Source organism: Saccoglossus kowalevskii, chromosome 8 (genome assembly GCF_978046115.1).
Source record: "Saccoglossus kowalevskii chromosome 8, keSacKowa6.1, whole genome shotgun sequence".
Taxonomy (NCBI): domain Eukaryota; kingdom Metazoa; phylum Hemichordata; class Enteropneusta; family Harrimaniidae; genus Saccoglossus; species Saccoglossus kowalevskii.
This window is the reverse complement of record NC_140648.1, coordinates 19,319,180-19,345,864: the sequence shown is the minus strand read 5'-3', so window position 1 is coordinate 19,345,864 and position 26,685 is coordinate 19,319,180. Positions and strand designations below refer to the sequence as shown.

Sequence of the window (26,685 nt, the reverse complement as noted above, 5' to 3'; positions counted from 1 at the left end):
TGCAGTGGGTGTGTACCTCTCCATCCATGCCATAACGATGATATGAGTTTTAGTTAAATGTTTATTTCTTCGAAGAAGCAATACAGTCAGATCATAAGTCATGTATATAACATATCAACTTGACCCATTCACTTAATCCGAGGTTTAAGTCACAGGATAGAATAAATTAAATATCATACTATGGTTGAAATGAGATTCGCAGACTAGAATTCAAAATAAGTCTTCGAATACATATAACGCTTTCGATCAAAGCATGTGCAACACGTGCATGAGGCGCAATAATATGCTTATTACATATAATGCGCATAGCAATACTTCGTTCAACCTCTAAATGTTTTCCGCGGATGATGGAATGCTATGCGTTGTTATATATTTGGCGTGTTCAGCTGGTTTGGTCGAATCCGGAAATTGCAAACACATGGAGCCAGTAACACGAGGGGAGACTCTATTGTCTATTTTTAGAGATGTATTCTCAAAAAGTCACGACTCCAGTCTGCGAACAAACAAGACGACGCCTGCGACGGAACGCATATGAGCTGGTTGTCGGGCAGATGTACATCAATTCATTATTGAATACGTATTGTGGCATTGAGCAACGTGCTTTCATAAAAATAACATCATGCTTCAAACAATATTCATATTTTGGGAAAGGAATTCGCACGAATGTTATGTTTGAGGACTGGAACTATTTGTTTTTGATTTATTGTTGAAATGGACAATATCAAGCAATGAGTGACACGCGGAAAACGATGTAGAGTATCGTATACGTCGACGATGTATTCGTTGTAGGTGTCGAATACGGCGTCTTTTCAGTAACTACCGCGAACACGGAAGGCGTAGTGTATTACTAGAGACAACCACTGCACAGACTAGTAAATCAATCGATTCTGAGCACGTCATCACATAGCGAGCGGTATCGATGTGTGCATTGCACTTATTTGACTACCCCCTATTTATTAAAAAAGAGTTTAACATACGCTTCATATTGCTAGGTGTTTGCTGTAATACAAATTTTAGCATGTCTCGTCACAATTTAAGGGAAACATTTTTTTTTGCAAGTAATTTATTCGTCTTATCAAATACGATCAATATGACACACGTGGTAAACTTGCAACCGTGGTGACTGAAAAATCCGAAAGATACTATTTTTTTAAAATTTCACTGAAAAGATTTTGACTGAACGCAACTGTGAAACAAGACTTTGGAAGATTTAATTTGTTCGGTCACACAGCTCCTTCCAAGTCTAGTTTCGTTGAGGTTTCTGGGCCGACCCCCGTTCATGACAAATATAGATTATAAAGCACTAACGGCATGTGTGTTTTAATATTCAGTGTTGGAAGGGGTAACATGTAAGATTTTTTATATGGAAAACAACTTTATTTATAGCATGTTGTTTGCGATTCGAACATATTGCCGTCCTAAGGGGTGCCACAAGTTGCAGTAAATATCTTATTCATTCAGATCTAGGGGCGTATAACAGAGAGCCTACACACACTAAATATCTACGTTACATTTGCATCATGAACAGAATCACAGGATAGTAAGAAAAGACATGTACCAAACATGTGACCTCTCGCGTTATTTTAATATAGAAAGTTGTAATTCTCGAAATTTAACATGTGCTCGAAATGACTACGCCGATCAGCGCGAGCTATGAAGTCAGTTTACAAAAATGTAATTCGCCAAAAGTAATTGTTCAAAAATATGCTGACATCATGATTTCAACTATAGCGATCTATTTACCAGTACAGATTATACAAAGTCATGAAATTCCCCTATGTATAACACATACATTCTGATGATTGGTAATGCGACAGCGTTTACTTAGAATAATGTGTGCATACTACAACCACGCCCATCGGCGGCAATGTGCGCTTACATCAACTATATACACTCATATATACGGACATATCGTATAAATAATTAAACAAGGCATCAGCGTACGCAAAGAATTGCATTGCATTGAAAAAGTAAACTCTCAGCATGAATTACATTGTATAATAGTAACACAGTTAACACAGTATCTAACAATGCGCGAAAGCTGTATTATTCAGAGGGTTGATTTTTAAAGGGAAACTAATAGAATTATAATCAGGAAAACGCAAAGATCCAGGATGTGTACTAATTCGGTCTTACGTGTGGCAGTGTACTTTACTTGTGTTTATTACATTCCAAACCCTTTTTAAGTTCAGATATTATTCAATGAATTTTTGGAAGTGAAAGATATTTTGTTTAACTAGATTATTGACGTATACATTATTTGTGACCCCCCGAGGCATTATCTCATCGATTAACTAGACTTTCATGTACTGTTAGAGGGGTAAATATGACCGATAAGCTTGATTGATCGATCTATTGAAGAGACATTTAACAGGTTGGCATACTCGTATACACTCAAGTTGTTTGACTTACAGGCAGCACATGATTCATTATTGCGCAATTGAGGTTTGTCGTGATCGTGAATTCGAATATTGCGTGTTGTGGGTTTATATGCTCCTAATACGTCTGTAATCATGTTGACATTAAACTTTGAACAATTTATTAAAAATGTCAATTCATAGTCGCTAACGAGGCCTTGCAAAGCGTATTATTTGAGCGCTGCCGAATTATAATTTATTCATACATGCATTTGCATAAAAAAACGGCTACCAGACGTAATTCAGCTGTCGTGTTACCTCCGTGTCTCCCGTGTATTAAAACACGAGTGATTGCATTTCAGTTTTCATGCATGAATTTTTAACTTCACACACGCACTAAAAAAAAACAAAGCTTGCCACGTCGTGGTCATCAATCACGTAAACATTTCAAGACAACTAATATATTACACAGGTTATTTTTGTTTGAGTTCATTGCTGAAAACGAAACCGAGAATCTACTACCACGGGAAATGTTCACAGGGAGGTAATGACTCAGTAGCGATATAGAAACGTACCACATATATGAGATCGAATTGAATTGTCTATAGGTTTACGCCCGTCATAATCACTTTCAATTGTCGTGTGTATTGGAAATGAGGCAGGTATTTGTTAAACCCACGTTTGCATCGTGTTTTTTTTAGATACAGGTTATACGCGTCGTATTTTGGTCATAGTGTAACTAACGTAGGAGCGTGGATGCAAAGAGGTAGCTGTTATAGACTACGTGACGGGGGATCAACCATATGTAAGAAACAAAAGGCGAGTGAGTCGAGAAGCGTGAAAACAAGTCAATATTAAAATACACTTACACATTGACCTTTTCATGGCATAAATATTTGAGTACTACATCTTGCGTGAAAGAGGCACATGCAAACATTAATTATACAGCCTAGGAGTGTATGACTGTCTTATTGATTTGTATACATTTTGAATAAATAATTAACAATATCGTCGAGTCAATATTCAGAAATTCTGTAATGGTTTTCATATGTTTATTGCGTTTATTTAAGTACGTGATGTTAAACCAAATACAAGCGTTAAGACACGTGGTCTCTGTATATATGATTCATTCATGTATAATAGTTTATACATATGTTTTATTTCAAACTGCCATCTTACAAATACATAACTTCCGCTGAAGGTCAAGAGGCTTTACTTTTTAGATCATTGACTCTCGAAAGGACGGAAATATGAGCTATTTAATCCAGTGACGGTTTCCGCGTCTTAAATGTCACCATAATACCACATGGATAGTGTTATAAGTCTAACCTAAGTTCATCTATCTATCATACAGCATTTTTTAAATTTACAGTCGAGTGATTATTGTGAAATCTCGTCTCAATCTGACAGTGGTAAATATACACGTTCACGTTATTTATGGCATTTTAGTTACTATCAGTGTACATCCGTTTAATATCAAACGTCAATTCCATTGGGTTGACACGTACATACAAAGGATCGTTTCCGAAATCATTCCAACTGTAATAACATTTTGATTATCGTCGCAAATCACATAAAGCATTATTAATCTCGAAATACAAGTATGTTGTTGTTTAGTTTATTTGTGTTAAGCCTCGGGGTTTCCAACAGCTGCGCTAAAATTTTTACAATGATGTTGCATGTTTTCCAAAGGTTATTTATTGCCTGTATATATATTTAGTCTGTGTGTGTGATGGCGAAATTATATATTGAACTACAACACTTTATGTGTTCATTTTGCAGAGTTTTCTAATATTTACACAATAAACAATCATTTCTCATACGTCCGTGAAATTGATTTATCATCACATTATTGCAGTTTTTCTCCAGCCCAATGCATTTTGCTCTTCGACGCACAGGGGACTGCTGAATCAGTGAATGGGAAATGGTTGCGTCTGAAACCGAACACACGCACGATTTGGCAACCGACAATTCCGTGGAATTGAACACGTTCCAAGACCGACTCATTTATTATTGAAACATTCATGTTTGCGCGAGGTTCCGCAATACTTATCCGATCTGTATTACGAGCTGCACTAGAATACAAAACATGCACCAAGCGTAAGTAAGGCGGCATCCGATGACTGTTATTATTATTATAGAACGCGTTTCAGGATCTCAGTTTGCGTGCAGATGACAAGAGCGATATATTTGTTTGCCAGCGGTCGCAGTGTTGTTTGAAGATGTAACATACAGATTTAATTAAAAACTCTAAAAAATGAAGATGACAGACAAATTATATGTCCGGTGATTTCCCTAAAAGTAATTACCAACGTTAACTAGAGTACGAAATAATATAAATGAATTATGGTAATCATTATCAAATTTTAAATAAAAATACTCAAAATCACGATCGCCTCGGGAAAACGTCAAATTTATATTCAGTTTTCCTCTGCCACGGTAGTATAAAATGACATTCCTTATTACCGTCTTAAAACAAGTTCTGCATAAAAATTGTCTAATTGACCACCAATCTGATATATAACATTATATATTTACGATTTGCAGATACACTCTTTTGCTGATCTTGCCCAATTTAGACATTTTCGCCTTGTCTTATTGTTGCGGTGTGTACAATGGTATGTTAGGTATATTCGATTTCAGATTAGCCATGACTTAAACGTGCACGACTTGTGAATTGTATACTATAAGCAATGTGAATATCGTTCGCATGGTTGGCCATCAATCGGGAGAAATTGCTATCAGATGAAATCTAAGACGACATCTTGATCTACAACAGGAATTATATCTATGTGCGAACGTCACCAATCAACACTTGATGAAAAACAAAATGCACATGTCAAAAATGGTCACATACATTAGAGTATAATATACTCTCATCGCTAAGATCTATACTCACGCTCCGGACTCATTGGTACACTAATGTACATCATCATGTGTGTGTGTACTTGCATTGCTATATGTTCCGAGAACAAAAATACAGATATATAGCAACTTCCGAGGACATACACACCTTCCGAGGACCTTTTTCATAGTCCTCGGAAAACATAATTTATATTAATAGTTAATTCGATTATTAATACGTTTTGCGAAGCTTAGGTTTAGTATCGGGGGAAGGTATGGTTCACGTTATATTAATATTAATATAATTGTACCATACCTTACCCCGATACTAAACCTAAGCTTCGCAAACATTTCTATGTTCAGTCACGGGATATTCAACTCTTGTTTAATTAAACTTAATTGAAATGCAATTCTCCATTGTATTGCATTGTAATTGAGTTTAATTAAACTCCAATTAAAACGCAACCCCATATATAGGAACGCGTTTTAATCGAGTTCATATCGCAACTATATTAAAAGTTAATTCAACTATATCAAAAGTTAATCCAATGAAGTCCTCGGAACATATAGCAATACAAGTATGTGTGTGTGTCATTTGTAACATGACTATTTACGAGGTGGAGTATTTCCAATGGTAGTCGAAATATAGTACAATATTATATCGTGCATCGCTGAAATCATCTTTAATTCCATCACTTCCACATTGAATAAATGTTCATTTGCACCTGGACAGTACTCAAATCATAATAAATTATATTGATATTGGGTGTGGGTGATATTACCCACAGTTATGAGATCGGCATTGTAACAACTAGGGTATGCGTAATAAGGAATACGTACTTTAATAAAATTTCTTAATATTTTTGCCCGATTCTATTGGTGCATTACTGTTGTTAGTAGTTCATTAGTTAGGAAATTTACAATTGAAAAACGGCATCTTTCAAGCTGCACATGAGGGAAAGCGAGATGTTTATAAGCGGAAGACTTAACAGAAAGCTGAAAAGCCTTCTCCCACATTTTTTTACAAAAAATAAATAGTTAGATTTTAATACTGAGTGATTCTTACCTCCTTCCATCTTCTTCTACTGTCTAAATTCATTAAAACAATCTTCGCGTTTTTCAGGAAACCTTCTTTGTCGAACGCAATGTGCTTTTCTTTAAGTCCCGCTTTAACAACAGTTTTTTGAAAGTAATACATAGAGGTATTATTTTTCCTGTCCCGATGGATATCGTCTGAACAGTTTTCCTCGTTAATGACAGGTAAATGGTTATGGGCGCTAAGGTATGTCTCCAGCCCGTTCAAATATATAGACGTCGCATCCTTGATGGAAACGTCGTCATTGTAATCTCTACTATAAAACTTGACCCCCAATAAACCCGTAGGAAACTCGTCCGGCACTTCGTTCATATCTTTCCCAAAGACAGGCTCCGTGACCAACCACACATAACCGTACCCAAGTAAATTATATTCAGATGCGTAAGAAAATATCTGTTTTGCTTCTTCGTGCGACGCGTAGACTAGTAAAATTTGGCAATCGTGGTCGTCGATTTCCCAAAATTGACTGGTGATGTTCCCTTGTAAATCCAACGGGAACGACTTGCAGACTTCCCAGGTTGTGTTGTGGCTGTCATCGTTGGAGATCTCCGCCGTCAACGACACTAAAATCGTCATGAACTCTTTGTAATCGGGCGTAGCCGTGCTCGTGACGATTGAAAAATGGTACCAGCTGTGATACTCTAGGAATGCCATCATAGCTCGACATTGCTGTACTAAAGTAGCTCCTATCTGAAGAAATGGCATGGTATCGTCCTACAAATCGATAGCAGAAAACAAAAAAAGCATTATTTTGTTATTGGCTGTGAAAAACTAGAGGCATGATACGTGCGTCATAAGTTGAGTGGTAGCAGTGAAAATAGCGAAGTGTTTATGCTACTATTTTTTGTAAAAAAATATTACAAGAAAATGGATGTCTGAAACACAAAATGTCCTGTATAATTTACACAGTTTATTTTGCTCTCTATATTTGTGTAACAATCTATATATAAAATAAATGCGTTTTGAAAACGGTGTATAATTATACAAATTACAGGGTCAATGGCAGTGAAAATTTCCGCTCCACACTGATTTTGTCCGCTTCATGTATAAACGTGGCAGGTTCACTGGTATCGATAATGATAGAATACAACTCGAGTCCGCTGGGTTCTTTATATATATGCTTAGCCCGTGTGCTCAGCTAACGACATTCACATCTATGTGGCATAACGTGTGCTTTTATTACAGGTTGTCCATAATTTTGCAGCGATATTATACCCAATGTGACACGATCTCACTGCCCCGCGCGCACAGAAGTTGCCGTTCATGTTTGTTATATTGCAGCGACAAACTTGGAATCCGATCTACTGTGCATACTGCAAAGAATACGCTCTGCACACTGGCATGCCTTTCCCAGACGCACAACTTGAACACATTTTAATATTCTCGAAACATTTATGCCCAAATTCAGAATCATACAAGTTGTAATACTCAAATATGTTATGCATATGATTGGATTTTATAAAAACAACATTGGTTTAATTTACAATGAAAGCTATCGATAGTTCTAAGTACCATCCAAGAACTATTGTTCTGTTGTTAACGTCATTCTGTGGGTGACAGTAACCCCAATTCAGTATATTGTATATCCTCCTTCTTTAAGTCCACGTGATTGTAGCTTCATACCATTTCTAAAACCGGACACCTTTTAAATTATTTTCATTCTATGGTATATTGTATTTTCTGAAAAATAGTTTTCTTTTGAAAATCCAAAACGCGTGTTACTTGACTTTAGCCAAAAATACATTTTTTGGGCCGAGTGGCCACCTACTGATTCTACCGGCTATAGGAAGTGACAGTTAGGACTCGGAGATTACTCATTTCTGGCACATGTGCGCTTTCGTTCGATTGGACACGCTCGAGCAACTGACCACGAGTTCTGTCAGGTTTTGCATCATCGAATGTCACAAACGTGTTCATTTTGTCACCCATGTGGACATCAGAGTACCGCCACATAATATAGAACTTGGACGGTTAATAAAACTGCTACCTTTATTGACGTATCTACGTAATGTAACCAAACTCTCTAATTTGATCGTGACCAAATTAACCGCACATCTTTTCGAGTGATAAACGGTAGTGGTAACTATGACTTGAATGATTACTTTAACAGTGATTACTAAATTACGTCAATGTTATAAACTGGCCAATGTCTCGTTTGTAAAAACATCAAAGTGACGCCTACTACGACATAAGTTAGTTTGACTTAGATCGAACTAACTCAAATTAGATGTCCTTTAGAAGATGACTTAGAGAATACTAGTTATATCATATTGAATGCTTGCAGGGACAGTCAAACAATCTATAAGGAATATACATGCACGGTGACGAACCCTCAACCAGATTGTCAGATTGAAAAAAAAATGATCAATGTTTGTACATCGGCGCAATTAAATTTATAAGATGCAAATTGGATAATATACATGACATCAACAACAAAAATCACAAAAGAGTGCGAAGGCGTAAGAGCCTGGAGTAAAATAGTTGAATTTTTACAATATAGTTTTATTTTATTTATTTATTTTATTATTTAGATAAACAATATGGGCCACGGGGAGAGTTCTTCTATGGTAAAAGATTGTGTTACCTATAGCGAGAAATGTAAATGTAAGATGGATTCACCTGATTGTCACCGATTATCCGTAAATTTTGAAAAATAATATTTTTTTGGGTGAAATTACACGTTTACATAAAAATCCTATGAACATTTATTTCTTCTAGAAATGTCGAAACCATTGGATTGGGGGGGGGGAACCAAAAAGTTGTTGTCAATACTAGGCAATTTTTGAAAAAAATATAAATTGTGAACAATGTGTCACCTATCTTTTATCAAGTCGAAAGCCAGAGAAGCATGGGATTCGTTTTCATTTTGATGCATAAAATAAGAATAATATGTAAATATATTAATGTCGACAGAATACATATCACAAGTATATGTATAGATTTGTTGAGTTATGCGTGAATCAAAACTCCCAGGCCATAATGTTCAGATAAAGAAAGCATGCTGAGATGAGCGTTTCAGATTATTGTTTAGAGAATATATAAATCGATAATAACCTCATCGGGACCTACATGACTCGTGTCAGGGAAATAAACAACATATGACGGTGGCGTGAAAGCTACATCCATTATAATTATCATTTTTTTGCAAAAATAATAAAAGAAAAGACTCTGTCAATGTAAATGCAATGTCTGGCTTGTATATGTCGGATATGACGTGTTTTTACAGGGAATTACTTAACAGAAAAATATAGACAGGCATATTGCAAAGAAACACGAATAATAAAATGAATGTGCTATTTGGAATTTGAAAATACGCAGTATGTTACAGTACAATTCATTTGTTTTTCTTCAATGAGCTAATTTAAAAGCCTATTTGACGAAGGGGCTGTTAGAGGGCAAGAAGGTCGTCACAGTTACAGGTTATCAAAAACGGAACATTATCAAATTCCTCATTTAGAATTCATATAGTCACAGAAATGCAGAGAATACCCCTGACTTACGTGTGGAAGGTCAACATGCCGATTCTAAATGGACGTCAGGTGAGATTATTCGCTCGATAATGCGTTTTTATTTATATACATATATTATCAGCAATCATTGAAGAATTGGAAATTATAACGACATACAAAACACGGCGAACGTGTAACTTGGTGTGAAAGTGGACAACGTCTCTTAGGCGTATTGCCAAACAACAAAATTAATACATTTCGTAATGCTGCGAAAATTAACGTATTCAGTGCAATTACGACAAACAGAGAGATTGTACTCGCAAACAAATATATACTATACAATTCGTAAAGATGAATAATTTCGTTTACTGTATTATTAAAAGAAGTACAGAAGGAGGTCATATTCATATTCAATACAGGATTATAATTTCGCATTGAAATTAGATTATATCTTAGTGGCAATCTTGTTATTGGTCGTATTAACCACATTGCATACATGGCATTGCATGTATCAAGGACACTGCCAGTATATTAGTAGCTTAACATAGTATGCGGAACAATAACCTACGATATACGTATAAACCTAATAATAATGTTTCTTCAAACGTACACTATTGGATGAAAAGTAAATTTAATTGTCAGGTGACGTGTGACCCGCAGGCGAGTAAATGTACGACATAATAATGTATACGAATCTAAAAACGGAGAAGATACGGTTATTATTTTTACCAGTGGATGACAAACACACATGGGCATTGAGTCGACAGCGAGAGGGAACGGTCCATTTTTGATGTTCGTTAGAGTGTCATTTTGTGTTTTCTCCCAATTCTCTCTCTGAATGTTAAGAGTAGTATTTACAAGCACGCTGGAATCAAAGCCATTTTTGTACCACCAAGATAGAAGGAATGCATGCATACTGAAACATCGTGACATAGATTATTTTCACTTTACTAGTTAAATACGGTACTGGTTTACTACCGTAGTACTCATGTTGTTACCTCCAAGACGGAGGTTATGTTTTTGCTGGCAAAGGTGTGATTGTGTGCAAGCCGGATAACTAAATATGTATGCATGGATTCTCATAAAATCTTCAGAATAGTTTATCCTTAACACAGTTTTGAATCCATCAAATTTTAGTACAGATGTGGGTTCGGTTGTCAATTTCGGGAATATTTATTTATAACTCAAAAAAAGTTATTCTCATGATTTGTTTAGAAGAGGCTACTCTCGAGAAAAGAACCAATCTATGAAATTCTGGTAGAGCCATTTTGGAAATGAATTTTCATTGATAACTCAAAAAGTTATCGACTGACTTCCAGAAAAGAGTGTCCTTGAAAACAAGGTTTTCTTAGATCCTAATCTAATAGCCATAGAAACAAGAAAGCGTTATGTTATGTTATGTTATGTTATGTTATGTTATGTTATGTTATGTTATGTTATGTTATGTTATGTTATGTTATGTTATGTTATGTTATGTTATGTTATGTTATGTTATGTTATGTTATGTTATGTTATGTTATGTTATGTTATGTTATGTTATGTTATGTTATGTTATGTTATGTTATGTTATGTTATGTTATGTTATGTTATGTTATGTTATGTTATGTTATGTTATGTTATGTTATGTTATCACAGCGAAATATTAAACCACCAAAATATAGGAAACGTCCGCAGGTGACATTCAATGTCCAGAACTGTCGCCTGGCACAAAAATATTTAAAAAAAAAATATAGGAAACGTTACGGAGTCGTGATCGCGCTTCGGGAATAAACCGTATAGAACGTGACGGTTGACTGCAGATACCTGTACCAGGCAATATACTCCCACAAGTATGTAAATGATGTATAATTCACAGCAGTACTACAAGAGGAAATGTGATTAAATGTTGTTTTGTTCTGCATCGTGTTAGTTCGTCAGTACACTAACAGTGTATGTACAATCAATCACACAAATGACAGACTAGCTACACATGGAGCGGTACTAGGTGATCTACGATAATTACCTCATTGCAATTAAGTTCAATGGATGTTTAATGTGGACTGTAATCAATATTTCCAACAGTTTTGTTTCTTCTTAAATTAATACACGATAGGGTAATAACGTTATTTTGTTGGGTAGTGGGACAATTAATTTAGCAGTTTACCAAGACCATTTGTCAGCTGCAATACATCATTGAGGTCACTACAGTAAATCGTTTGATATATTGAGTTTACGATCAGTGCGTTTCTAATTGTCTTTCCGATTTTCTCAGCAGTACATGTTAAGTATTTTGCAATACTGTCCAACGAACACATCAATAATTCGATTTTGATTTTTCTGTTTAGGTATTGTCTTCCGTTATAACCCGTTAAGTATAAACATAACACATGGCGCTCTGTTTGTACACGCATCACGCAAATAAAGCGACCACGCACGCATTCGCGCGCGCTCACTTATGCGCAGAGTGGTAGTTATTGTGAAAAGATATGGGACCCATGAAGATAGCTTTATTTTACTCTAAGCTCTAAGGTAATAACTAAGCTGTTATCGCACGATGTTATATCGCGAGATGATTACGTGATTTGTGAAAGAAAACAAGTACTAATACAATGACATAATAGACGTTCCGTCTCAAGACTTTTATTTATGTAGCATGAGCATTATTTGTCACAATTGCGCTGCATCTTGAGATTATGGGATAATCTTTGTCTCCATGGTAATGTTATATAATATTTAACGCATTTCTGTATGTATACAGATTATTTTATTTTTCTCCAAATATACATGTTTATTTTTTATGTCCAGAATGTAGAGGTGGATCTTATTCAAAGCACGTTGTTTTTTGTGATTATACTTGCCATTGTCAATTTCTTTCTGGCACACAGTCCAAGAAACAGTGACACGAAGTTGACATATGTTCCGAAAAAAACCTTCCGGGTGATAATCAGAGAAAATGCCACAAACGTTTATGTGACTAAAATCACCAAAAATATAACCGAAAATACATTATCAGGCGTTTCTGACATGCGCACAACGGGGATTGTACGACGACAGGCGAATTCGGGTCCGTTATGTATGAACAACGTTATGCAAAAGCTATATCATGTCAGCGTTGTAGCAGCTTGTCGAGTGACTCCGTATTTCCATTTAGTTTGTTAATAATTTATGTGATAAAAATACACTTTCGCTGTACTTTCTCGTCACGTCACGACTGTTAGTGCCTGCGATCGCTATACAACGGGCGCCTTTACTTGTGATTAACGTTGAAGTCTGTGTCACAGGATTGTAAAATCCGCCTGGAAATTGTAATCAAATCCAGGCAACATGCACACGCGTAAAACGTAGAGTACCATGCATATTTAATAAGCAGATGTAACATCAACAGAAAAAAAACAGTGATACGAACAGTTAGAATTGACACGGGAAGAACAAGCTTTTGCGCATCACCAAGCCCATGGAGACTCGAGTCCGATCTGCAGCAACTCGTTTATCATTCTAGGTGTAACCTCCAATAGTCATCATTTGGTGCGTGTAAATAATTTGCTCAGTAAGCGCAGAATCTTTGTACTTCTTGCACACACACACATACACACAAGCTATAAATGAGCACCGCCATATTTATTATTGTACTACACCGATGAAGTGGCATTTTGTTGGAATTACGTAAACTTTACTAAAATACCGGTGTAGTACTCTTCACAGCCCGTCGAGCGATAACGCCGATCCTATTTGCGGGAAGAACAAATCACTGATTGGTTCCAACTTTAAAGATACATACACTGTCACAATCAGTTGATAACGCAACCGATCTGTTTTGTATCAATTGTTGAAACAGAATGAAGTATATTAAGCTTAACGCACTCGTGTGGAAGTATTTGAATTCATCACACGTAACACGATAACGATCACACTTGTTCATTTCTACACTGCTAGGTAATATTTTTTTTTCTTCTTGCGCAGCTGCAAGTCATGTCGATAACTCGTCTATTTTAAGAGAATCGTAACTCAGGATTTTACCAACTAGTACGAATTAATTCTCTCAACTAAATACCGACAGTCTTAATTGAACTAATTTTAGATACTATATTACCATATCTTGCAAAGAGCAACATGTTCTCGAAAAGAAATTAACACAAGTTTTGTCAACATATTAAGGCCATCCGTGTACTCGGGCGTAAGAAGATATATTCTAGATGTACTACAAAAACAGTATTCAGTGTTTCAGTATTCTGTTAAAAACTGGATGATGATTGATGTATAATATCAGTATTATTTGAAGCATTTATTTTATTTCAGTGTTAATACATTAGTAAGACAAATGCCACATGTTTGTGTGTGTGTGTGTGTGTTGGTGTAGACGTAGAAGTAGAGCCAGTAGACCAGACATACACAAACAAAGTGGAGCCCTTTGTACAAGTGGAGCCCCAAATTGGTGGCTCCACAATGTTTCATAATTTATATTAATATTTAATCGAATTTAAGTCAGGTTTGCGAAGCGTAGGTTTAGTATCGGGGAAGGTATGGTTCATGTTATATTAATATTAATATAATTATACCATACCTTACCCCGATACTAAACCTAAGCTTCGCAAACATTTCTATGTTCAGTCACGGGATATTCAACTCTAGTTTAGTTAAACTTAATTAAAGTGCAATTCTCCATTGTATTGCATTGTAATTGAGTTTAATTAAACTCCAATTAAAACGCAACCCTATATAGGAACGCGTTTTAATCGAGTTCATATCGCAACTATATTAAAAGTTAATTCAACTATATTAAAAGTTAATTCAATGAAGTCCTCGGAACATATAGCAATACAAGTATGTGTGTGTGTACTTGGATTGCTATATGTTGCGAGGACACAAATACAGATATATAGCAACTTCCGAGGACATACACACCTTCCGAGGACCTTTTTCATAGTCCTCGGAAAACATAATTTATATAAATAGTTAATTCGATTATTAATACGTTTTGCGTAGCTTAGGTTTAGTATCGGGGGAAGGTATGGTTCACGTTATATTAATATTAATATAATTGTACCATACCTTTCCCCGATACTAAACCTAAGCTTCGCAAACATTTCTATGTTCAGTCACGGGATATTCAACTCTTGTTTAATTAAACTTAATTAAAATGCAATTCTTCATTGTATTGCATTGTAATTGAGTTTAATTAAACTCCAATTAAAACGCAACCCTATATAGGAACGCGTTTTAATCGAGTTCATATCGCAACTATATTAAAAGTTAATTCAACTATATTAAAAGTTAATCCAATGAAGTCCTCGGAACATATAGCAATACAAGTATGTGTGTGTGTTCGCATCTGTAGATGCCCACTACTCCATTACAATCATTCACGATCTATTCAGTATATATCTAAATAAGGGCGCCACTTTCCAATGCATTTTTGTCGATGTGACCAAACATTGTGTAATAATCCCAACATATACTGACATTATTCAGAGTTTCCATTTACAGCTGAATTCCCGTTTTTTTTTTTTTCATCACAATTTAAAACATACGTTTCAAATAAAAACAGATGTTTCCCCAGTCTTTGTTGTATACATTATATGATGTGACCAGGTCAATTGGAGAACCAATTTACTCACACAATATTGCGGATTCAAAGTTGTCCCTAAAAATTCAAAAATATAAATAATTTGTACACTGTAATATGAATGGCTTTCAGGTGCGTTGAAGTAAAACAACACCTGGTTCTGGCAGATGATAATCAATTTTAATTTCAGTAATTAATTTTGCCATCAATTATAGACCATCCAAACAGTCGTAACCTGTGTCTAAAGACAGGATGATTCGGTTTGAACCCAACTAAGTGATATCACTAATACATGCCACCATTTTTATATGTTTAATTATTTTTGGGACAGTCCCACCGGACAGTTTCATAATAAATACATACATGCTATAGATAGCTGTATTTCATTAATGTAAGTACTTTGTAATTAACAGGATGACATGGAGAATTACTTACAGTCAGTCTGTCTACCTACCCAACGATCATACAACATTACTTAAATCAATCGAAGCATTACTAATTTCGTAACACAGATTAGCGTGTGTGCCATGTCTCCTTTCTTTGAATAACATGATATAACAAATGATGGGGCGATCCACATGGTGTCTTAATCCTAGCCAGACCTAGGGTAATATAATAATATTAAACTCAATTATAGCGTTATTAATTTGTCTCACCGATTAGTCTGTGGGATGTGTACATACATGTTTTGTTCAAATGATAGAACAACAAACGGCGCTATGCACATCCTGTTTTCATCTCTGGTTTGCCAATCTGCGTCACCACTGATAAATTTTATATTTTTTTTTTCTTATTCAACCACATTGAATTGCAATATTATGAAGGAGTGTGATTTTATCAGAGCTAATAAGAGTGGTTTCTTTAAAAAAATAACCTAAATTCCATTGAATTCAACAAACCCTAAACGTAGCACAATGGCGCGTATTTCTTAAAATGGCAGTTTTAATAATAAACTGAAATATTAAAAAAAATTATAGTGGAGAGTAGTGTAATGGAAGTTGTAACTACGACAAAAATACACACATAAACCTGCACAGAATACGCTAATGAAACGCCCAGTGCTTAACACATTAATATCCTTTCAAATGAACTCTTAATGTTGTCTTATTATCCGAAAATGGATATGAGCACTCTCGTATTTAACAACTAATCGATTCGTTTAACTTAATCTTCACTTCCGATGACAGCTGCTTTCGAAGCACATCAACGCGCCCAGACGTTTCTAAGGTATTTCCCAAGGTCAATGACGAAAAAAATAAGACAATACTTCTAAATGAGCGGCCCACTTTGCCAGTGGTCCGTTTCGTACCCACACAATGACAGACGATTGCACACATGGAAATTGCCAGCGTAAAATTATGATAATTTCTGGAAAGTCGGTGTGGCGTCACACGTGTGCACGTGCACAAACATAAAAATGAGTCTCAACACTGCACAACTGTCCCAACAAGTCGATACGAACTCATTTTTTGACGCTGCTTTTCAATGATATAAAACTAATATTTTAAATATCCACGGTGTTCCAGGACAAACAATATATGAGCTGAACCGAGTCAATTTGTTTATATTTACAATTTCAGAACGTTGGGCTAATGCTTTGTATTCAGTAGTATCATTCTTTCAGTGATCTCGGATTAACTTGCCAAAACAACGGTTATTCGTGAGAACTATCGAACCTGGAAATGGGATTTCCAGACTTTGTCTCATACTAACGGTGGAGAAACTAGCCGGGACACGCGATCGCTCTCGCAAACGCTGGCACTCTTTGACACGTAATGGACACGCCCAGCAATACACTCGTGCGTAGCATGTGATTGGTAGATCGTTAACGTCGCGCTATTAAACGCATCAAGTCTATGCGTTATAACAGCTGAGACATTATTTATTGCTTGGGTCGATTACAATATTAAATAAAATTGAAGAACACAAATTGCGTTGAATATTGTTACGAAAATACGGGGCGGGGCAGATGAAACAGACGGCACCTCATATGAACTCATACTTGTTAAAGTAGATTCCAAGGACAACTCGCGGTTGTCAGTTTGTGTTTTGTAGAAGAAGAAAAAAAAACGAAAATAGTGACATCGAGCGAAATGAGCAATACCTTTTGTCACTGTTTGAGAAGTTACAGTGGAGTTAAACTATGCGATTCTTACAGGTGTTTGGTGTTGAACTGAAAATTAATGTTGTGTTTTCTTACGATGTTTAATACATAGAAATGTTTGAGACCCGCCTGTTTCCTCAGGCCCCTAGGCGGAAACTAGTTTCTTGTTCCTAATGACCGCAGCGACACATTCACTCAATTTAGTTATGTCTCCTGCAAGATGAACAAATGTACAAGATAACAATACGAACAGGAAATACGTTCCATTTACATTCGCAATATGTTTAGGTAAAATATAACAAACTACTAATCACACGGGCAGTGTGTGTGTGTTTATGGTAGAATTCTGCGTATACAAATCTGATAATAAGCAAACAAATTATATGAATATGTACATGTGATGTTAATTCAAACACTACTCGTCATTTTGTTTGATACAGAATGAATACAAACTGACAGGTACATCCTTACGCCATAGGGATATGCGTACAAACGTAGCCTTGACACAGTTACATAAAAAAAAACGTGAAATTTAGTTTCTTTCAACGCTTCCCCGTTCATAGGAGCACAGATTGGTTTTAATCTGTCTTTCAAAATGGGTGGGTGATCAGAAAGTGAGATTAGGGTGTCCCGGTATGTATCTTGTTGGGCTTCGTGAAATTCATCATTGTGTTTTTGCGTCGATAACACTCAGCGGACTTCTCATATGCATAACAACATTTAATATCGACGAGGAATTTTAATAATAAAAAAACATGATATCAAGATAACAAGATTAATCGATAGGGATATTTTTTCACAGTCTGTATGGAAATAATCCCTCCATTCTTCGATTTGGGTTCAAGGGTCAATTTTTCCAGATAGAGAATGATTGACAAATGTTGATATCATAATTATGTTTATAAACGTAGTGTGCCACTCAGCTGCTTTGAATGTTAGGACTTTTGTTGTCGATTTCTGTACTGGCAAAGATTCCATTTGTGTTAACAGGTTTATTTTATCATTCTTAACAAATTTATCGTATTCTATGTTATACCTGTGTGGTATTATCAGATAGAGAATGTTTTGCTATGTAATACGTCACTCAGAATACGTCTACGTCATCAGTGACGACAACGACATCAAGAAGAGGAGGTCGCGAACAAAATAATAGTCATCTTACTATCTATACTGCAATCCTACGCTAAGAGGTCATATAAGAACGTCATACGAAAACGCGGTCTTCTGATGTAGGAAGGGGCTGCGCTTGCGCCGGGTTTTCAGCGTTCTATAATATGTAGAATGCCATGGTGATCTAGTAGTTTAAATACCCGCAGTAATACGTTGTCATAACAACCAAGGTTTCGGTCTAGAAAACTCATACTCCCGCCCACCCTCATTTAAGCAAGAATCGTCACGGTTGATCAAATTCAGCTGGCAGTTTTGTCTCTTTGATTTTTGTAAACCTATCAAAAACAGCTTTTCGACGTACAGAATTTATGCGTTGGGTTTTAGTCGAGCAATGACTGTTTCTAATTAAACACATGCACGGCACAATTCAGCTAACGCGAGTGAGCTATTATTAATTAATATTAGAGTATTGCACAATTTTTATCGATAATGAACTGAGATTATCCACCATAAATAGCAGCACTCGAAACGGGGATTGTCGTCTGGATCAGAGGTTTAGTTTGAATACAAAATACGTGAAGAAGATACGAAGCTGACTCAATCTCTCTCGAGTTTTGAGGTTTGAAATATGATGAAGATATTATTCCGTGGATGTAAATTGTAGAACATTGCTTCATATACCACGCGCAATGGGTAGAATGAGAAACACGTCTCAGAAAGTGTTTTATTTTATTCCTATGGGGTTTCTTGTTAAATATGTGATGATTTCTACGCAACTGCATTGTATACTTGTGCATACAAATAAACAGGTGTTAATGATATATACGAAGAATACCTTTGTCTGGTGGGTGCCGATGGGATTATGAGAACGCGTTATAAATAGAAGAGTAAGTGTAATACGTGTGCAGAATACTCATATCAGTAAAAACAAAGAAAACAAACAGATCATGACTCCTCGTTCGAGGTAATATAATATATTTTGACGTTGTCCCTGGCTTTGTATAACGAACTAGTAATACTACTACTACTAATAATAATAATAAACACATTTTGCGCCGGAATCCAATTCCGATTTCTTAGAATGTCATTAGTCTTTGAATAGTGACGTTACTGAATGATATACGCTTGTTTCTAAGGAAGTATGGTTGCCTGAAACGTCTGGGTAACGGATGCACTTGCAGAAGCGTTCGGTGATGAATGTAATATATAATTCGAAACATGGCGAAATCGGCTAAACCACATGCCCAATCAAGCTCCGCATCGATATCAATTAAGAGCGACAACTAAATATATATATGTAATATATATATATGTAGTGTGTTGTTTTGAACGAGCGTATAGTCGTGCGGCTCAGGTTCGTTTATTTATATATTCATTTGGTCATTTGTTAGTTCGCGCTTAATACATCGAATTCGGTATATGTGGCAAATTGGGTGAGTGACATGTAGATCATCACCATAAAACGTCGTATATTAATCGTAAGGTAGGTAATTACTTTAATAGAAGTCATATAAATACTATGCGTCCCGAACGACGTACTGGATCAGTCGTAAGGTTCTCATTAAACGCAAGGTTCCCATATTGGATAGAAGAAATTACATGTTGAGCTCATAGGTTCATCCTGTAAATTCACGTACGGGATCACAATTGAACAACCACCCATCAAATAGTGAGGAATCGACATAAACATAGATCTGATAACAGAAATGATACAATAGTCAGAAACTGACAACGCGGACGAACGTCATACTGTTGATAAAATGATGTGCCATTTCCTTTTTTCGAATCATCATGTTTTTGTTATTTTTGTTTTTCATTTTAGCAGGTATATGTTTGGCGACAGATCTTAAGAGAAGCCGAGTAGGCGCCGCTTTTGTGATAGTGTATACGTGAAGGTCCAGCGCACTATTAAGTGAAATATTGATATATAAAGACAGATAGAATATATGTTACAGCGAAATCTTAACATAATCCCATTTAAATTTTCAATATTATCCGCGCACACATACTGAATGCGTCACTGTCAGTAAACGGTATATGCTCAAAAGAATCGAGTGAGTAAATTCGTGTTTTTTTTCATTTGAATAACCACTGTAAAACATTTATTTTGGCAAAAATTAGGTATCGTTGACGTCACACCACGGTTCCAAACATTTGTTTTTCTTGTATCTGTATTTTGACTTGATTAATATTCAATCTAGCATATGTCGATTTGTAACCCAGGCGGACGCATAAGTAAATATTAGAGTTGTCAACTACGTTGTCTTGAAATGGAACGTTTCACTTTATCAACAGCAATCTACCTTCGCAATCTCTAAGGACTCATTCATCTCAAAACCACAAATGACTGTTCTGCAATAATACATACGGTCATCTTTCGTTCATTTAAACACATTCGGGAACTAAAATCTTATTTCGTCAAATATGGTAAATATTGATAACAAATAATTGAACCCGTGCGTAAATAATAATTGATCTGCATCTGTCTGTGCGTCTTACCGTTCTACTGAATCATTCAAGTTGAAATGTTTCATTCTAATTTAGAATGAAACAAACTATTCAAGATTAATATTACCTATCAACAAAGATATCGACACACACCACGGGCGCCACAGAGTCTGTGCTGATTATTCACAATAATCTCCAGATTTTAATATATTTAATGTTAATTCTTCCCCAATGTCACGATTAGGACAAAATCATACACGAGACCACCGTTCGAAGAGGTAAACTGAAAATCAGGCTATATTAAAAAAAAAAAACAATAAAAGATTGCAGTTGTAATATATCTTAGTCACATTTCATTGTATTGTATCACGTGGGTGGAGATGGCACCGTGACGAACGCGCCCGTCAAACTATCGATGCGCACGTGTGAATATAAAATGTACATGTAACATACGAGAACAGGGACAGTTTCGCGTTAACGAGTTTGTCGATCTAATATATAAACATAGTAAGTAAATCGATTTACCCAACTTAAAGCCCAATTAATGCCAGTTATTTCTAATACATCAGACTGTATATGTTATTACTAAAATCTCGCAAGCTCTTGAACAAATTCTCGCGGGACTATTGTTGTAATGATATAATTCAATCCCACAGGATGACTGGATCACCTCAACCAAAAAAGGTAAAAATTCCGAGAGGCCTCAGCCCTCTAACATGAATTAATATTATTGAAATAGACGAATCTACATCCATGTGATAACTGCCATGCTATTATATTACATTTGATTATGTGCCATTTGAAATCGGGGGAATTGAACCATAGTCCCACACGTACACAACATCCCAGGATTTCACCGACGAATAAAAGGAGATGTCACACTGCTTAAAGCGATTCCATGAAGAAACAAAACTGTTCCAGAAATGCGATCAATAACATGACGCCATGTGCATTATACATGTTCTGTTGTAAATACGTAATATTTAGTAAGGCGAAATTGCGTATATACAAATTCACCATTGAGAAACCTTTCAAGTAAATGACTGTCGCAAGGTATCTTTCATCAGAAATATTTTCACTTGTACAGTGTATACACACGCACCCACTCACGATATTTATATAGTTCACTCAGTACTACCAAGTTATAGAATCTCGGAAAGAATTGGGGTTCCATTTGGGTTGATGATACCGTTAATTACAATTCTACGGCCAAATTTCCTGTTTTTTGACAGTTTGTGTTATAGGATTTCATCAGGGGATTTACTAGAATTAGAACAATCCTTCAGCTAACTTGACGTGGCCAATGACAATATGTTATCGAATCTTCACAATCATGAACGCATGTAGATGGATCACAGATTTTGCTATTCCAATTGGCGTGGTGTGTCTACTCAAAAAAAGATTCGACAACGATTTGTTAAATTTAGAGATATATTTCGTATGACCTTATAGAAGACAATGTTCAAATAAGTTGTGCTGAAACATGGCGATCCACAACACGCATATTGCGAAATACATGCTTTGTTCTCGAATGCACTGAATGGTGGGCTCATCCGGGGCACATATATACACACACACACATCTGGGAATACAAGTGAATATCGAAAGTTGCAATACGATAGAATTATGGGTATAATATCACAGTGTCTTGAGTAGTCGACCTTGGTATTGAATGTATAATACTTTGCCATATAATTGAATAATGGAGAAGATTTCTTTATATTCATAAAGGAAACACGTTTGTGTTTCATGATGATTGGTTATCTGCATATATATACAATATTTAAAAGGTAACTACGTGAATTAACGAATGGCTTTATTGCGTAGCGTATTGAGTACAACGTTAGAAACAATACCACTACCAGTACATATTTTCCCCAAACGACAATGATGTTTATGTTTGATTCAGAATCAAAAGAATGGAACAGACTAATTAAATGTGTTTTTGATCACATCATGAGTGACCTTTAAACCATTTTTGAATTTCATTGACATAAACACAGCTCCACAAATCGAAATAATGTCAACTGTCCCGTACCCCCCAAAGATTGGACTTCATTAAAAAAAAGGAAAAAACCTAAGTCCACTTTATCCGATATGATTTTTTGTACACTGTTCCTTGACATTATGTAACCTGTTATATGAAAAAGTGGGCGAGATGGCGCGACAAAATGAAACACTGTTTGCTGGGGCAAAAACAAGTCACGGTGTTCTCTCGCTTTTAGCGTTATATCAGCGGCCATTTGTTCTTGTAGTGTTCTGAAACATGAAATATCACCATGTATTTAGACTGAACTTGTATGAATAGAGTAAGAGACTACATACAGGGGGATAAAAAAAACGTGTTTATGTTGAGAGAAATACCATGTATATATATACCATAAACAGTTTGCGCGCAGCTGTGGATACCCGGGCGTAATTTAAATTTGGGTAGATTGAAAAAGCGTGTATTTACGGGAAATGAAATGTTATTATATACTTATATTAGTATATTAATTTATCGTTTCGCTCCAGAAAGAAAATATTGCCACGTTATTAGTTTAAGTTAAAACAGTCAAATCTGACATACTCCGATAGTTTATAACAAAAACACACATTAATTGTAATAGTTTATTATCGAAGGTATTATCTAACCGGCGTGAGCGTTCACTTCACGTCACTGGTCTATGGGGACTATTTTGATTTATGCCCGCGGCAGATCACAGTGCGAACTGCAATTACAAGGAAATGTATAAACCAATTATTTTTTCCAAACTATTTCCGCATTTAAAATTTTGATTAAAATGGTGACATTTCGATCTTCAAGTTTTTTACCTGAACGGAATGTGCCGATTAAATGCGTCCATAAATTATTTAGACATTTAATTTGAATTTGGATTTTGACCTCCGCCCCGCTTGTAATTTGTCGCCCCCGGGGACTAGCCATGCTGATGTCAGGAAATTAGCATAGTGGCGGGCTATATGACGTTGAATTGATGTTATTATTGGTAGATAACGAGGAGACAAAAAATGTTTTGACTCGTGACAAGCAAATTAAGTTAGTGTTTCCAAACAATGAAGCAACGCACAGCTGTGTATCTACTACAGAAGAATTGGTCTATTATTTTGTATTTATTTATTATTTTGCGCAGAAATTGCGAATTTCTATCAATTCAAATTAAGCCGGAAACATGCTCGACTGGCCGTCTGCGTCAAGCAAGTTCTCAAGTTGTTTACGCATGTGGTCTTCGTGCATAAGCATTGCGTTCAACTCATAATTATATAAACCAAGCTAGCCATGCATATATCGTTCAAGTAATATTGGAGGATTTGGAACTTACGACACTAAATTTCAGTATCATATATAAATTAATTGGTACATAAAAAATTACCAGAGGGCGGTCATATCAAATTAAATGCGCATTCCTGCATGGTGAGAACTGCTCTCATTTTGAACTCCGTCAGCGATAAACATAATATGCACTTACGAATGTGTATATGACGTCACTGTTTTCAGTAGATATATCGCATTCGAAGTACAATTACCGGTTATATTAGGTGATTATTTTTGTTTTCTGTTTCTTTTTTTTATTTTTTATTTTTGCAGTAGATATATTCGTAAATATGTACAGTTTTTATTATAATAGCTACCTTCTCTTGATTTTCCAATGTTTTCGTGCAACTACATGTGACGTTAGCTAGTGTGTCCCATGCTGGTAATCGCGATAATACAGTGCGAAACCATCCTTTCTTTGAAATGTACATCATGGACGCTTATCTGACATCATCCAATAAACTACAAGGACACAGTTACAGAGGGTAATTAAACTGAATAAATGCAAACTGTTAAAGGGACGCGCCGTCACACAATAGTGAGTTTGGGATCACCCTAACACGATATTGTGTTTCGCTGGTTATCAGACAACCAGTACGTGAGTGATCGAACGGCGCACCACGCTTCTTAGAAGATACAATGCAGCTAAGGGGGTAATACGCACACAATGTGTGTTTTATTTCAATCGGATCCGTTAAGGGAAGCAGTATGCGAAAAGGGACGTCGACCGTCAGTGTTTGAAATGCTGCTGATTTGTACTGTAATAACACAATTGATATGACGATAACAAACATAATAGACCTTTTCTATCATACGTAAATGCGAATTAACTGAAAAGTGACCGAAATCATTGAACAGGGATGTTATCGGTTCAATTAATGAAACCCGGGCTTCACGCGAAAACGCAGGCAGGATTATTATAAACGAAATTTAGGCATATCATAATTATATATGGTTTGGGGTGTGCAGTGACGCCGATGTATATGCATGCCGTGAGCGCGGGTGGGGGTATTATACATAACCAGTTCACCGGATCGGCCTTTCTCTCAGGCTTCCATTTATGTTTTTTTTGCGGTTCCTGTTACGATCGCCTGAATAGCAGCAGTAGATTTAGACGTTGTAACATTGTGGGTGATAAAAAAAAATCTCAGATATAATAGGCCACTATCATTACTATGCTACAATACTTATTTAAAGTGCAACGTATGTCGAAAGCATGGAACTGCCTATTTACGCCACCGTTCCGCCTCATTTGATGTTCGCCGCCCGACGATAACCAGCGCATACGAAAATAGCTGTATTACCGTATTAGACATATATAATAGAGTGAACATTACGATGATATATAATAAAAAAGGGGTATTGATGGATTTTTTTTGAAAGATAGGTGATCAGTCATAAGAGCTGAACTGATGACTGGATCACCGATACTTACTCGGTATACATTGCTGCTTAACACTCCCATATTGGCGGATAAAATAGGCACAGTGAGATACCTGGAGACAAGTGAAATAAGACGATTAGCGATATATGAATCCCTATACTCTTCTCCGTCAATGGCTGCAATTATCGACGTAACTCCCATTGGAAGAAGCATGTTGCACACATTTTTGACAATATCTATATGTTCGCTGGCATTGACGTAGGTCGCCGAGAGCTGCACAGAAATCAAGGAAGAAAAATTGGAAGTCGCCTCCCATTCGGCGAGACGTTGGCGTATTATCTCCTCGTGCCGGTTGTTGGTTACAATAGCACCAAGCCGTATCGTGTCTTTCCATGTGTCATTGGCCTCCACCAGATTGGCACGTTGGCCCGTCTGCGATGATGTGGCCAGCGCCAATGAAGCAATCTGCCCGATAACGAGCAATAGGAACAGAACTCGGTGGCCGTGTTCTCTCCCATCAGTAGTCCGCTCCATAGTTTCACGGTGACGAGAAGACAAGTTCCGGTACTGGCCACAACGCAGCGCTTTTCTTCCGGAGACACATATACATTCGGCAGTCCTACGGTGGAATCGAGCTCACCTGCGGCAGTAGTAGCGACACACTCGCACAAAAGAGCAAACACGGGAAGTTAGAAGCCGCATCACTGAACGGTGGAAGGTTTCCATTGGAAATCTGTAATAAAGAGAACGAACCATTTAAGTAAGTAGGGGTGGCCGACCGGAAATCACAGGGGGACGATTTTGGATTGATCATTAAAAACAGAATTTGAATCATGCCCGCCAGCTCGGTATCACGTTTTCACTGCGGATTACGTTGTATTTTCTAAATCCATCACTATACTACACAGAGGTAATGACGTCCTATGGGACTGTATTATTTGATACACAATCGCTTTGATGCCCGGACACATTTCATGATCCCGCAGTGCATTTGCAAGCTCATCTCGCCGATTCCAAACCGAAAGAATGCTTATGTAG

General features: G+C 36.4%; 1 protein-coding gene across 1 annotated transcript in view; it reads right to left on the bottom strand.

The window, feature by feature from the left end:
• Nucleotides 1-26,332, bottom strand: part of LOC102808991 (glutamate receptor ionotropic, NMDA 2B-like) — a 75,980-nt gene extending 49,648 nt beyond the window's left edge. Inside the window, exons 1-2 of the mRNA XM_085502308.1 lie at nt 25,699-26,332; nt 6,268-7,011 (exon numbers count right to left, since the gene is read on the bottom strand). Of these exons, the coding sequence (XP_085358434.1) occupies nt 6,268-7,011; nt 25,699-26,181 (1,227 nt within the window). The 5' untranslated portion in view covers nt 26,182-26,332. The remainder of the gene's footprint in view (nt 1-6,267; nt 7,012-25,698) is intronic.
• Nucleotides 26,333-26,685: the final 353 nt, after the last annotated feature.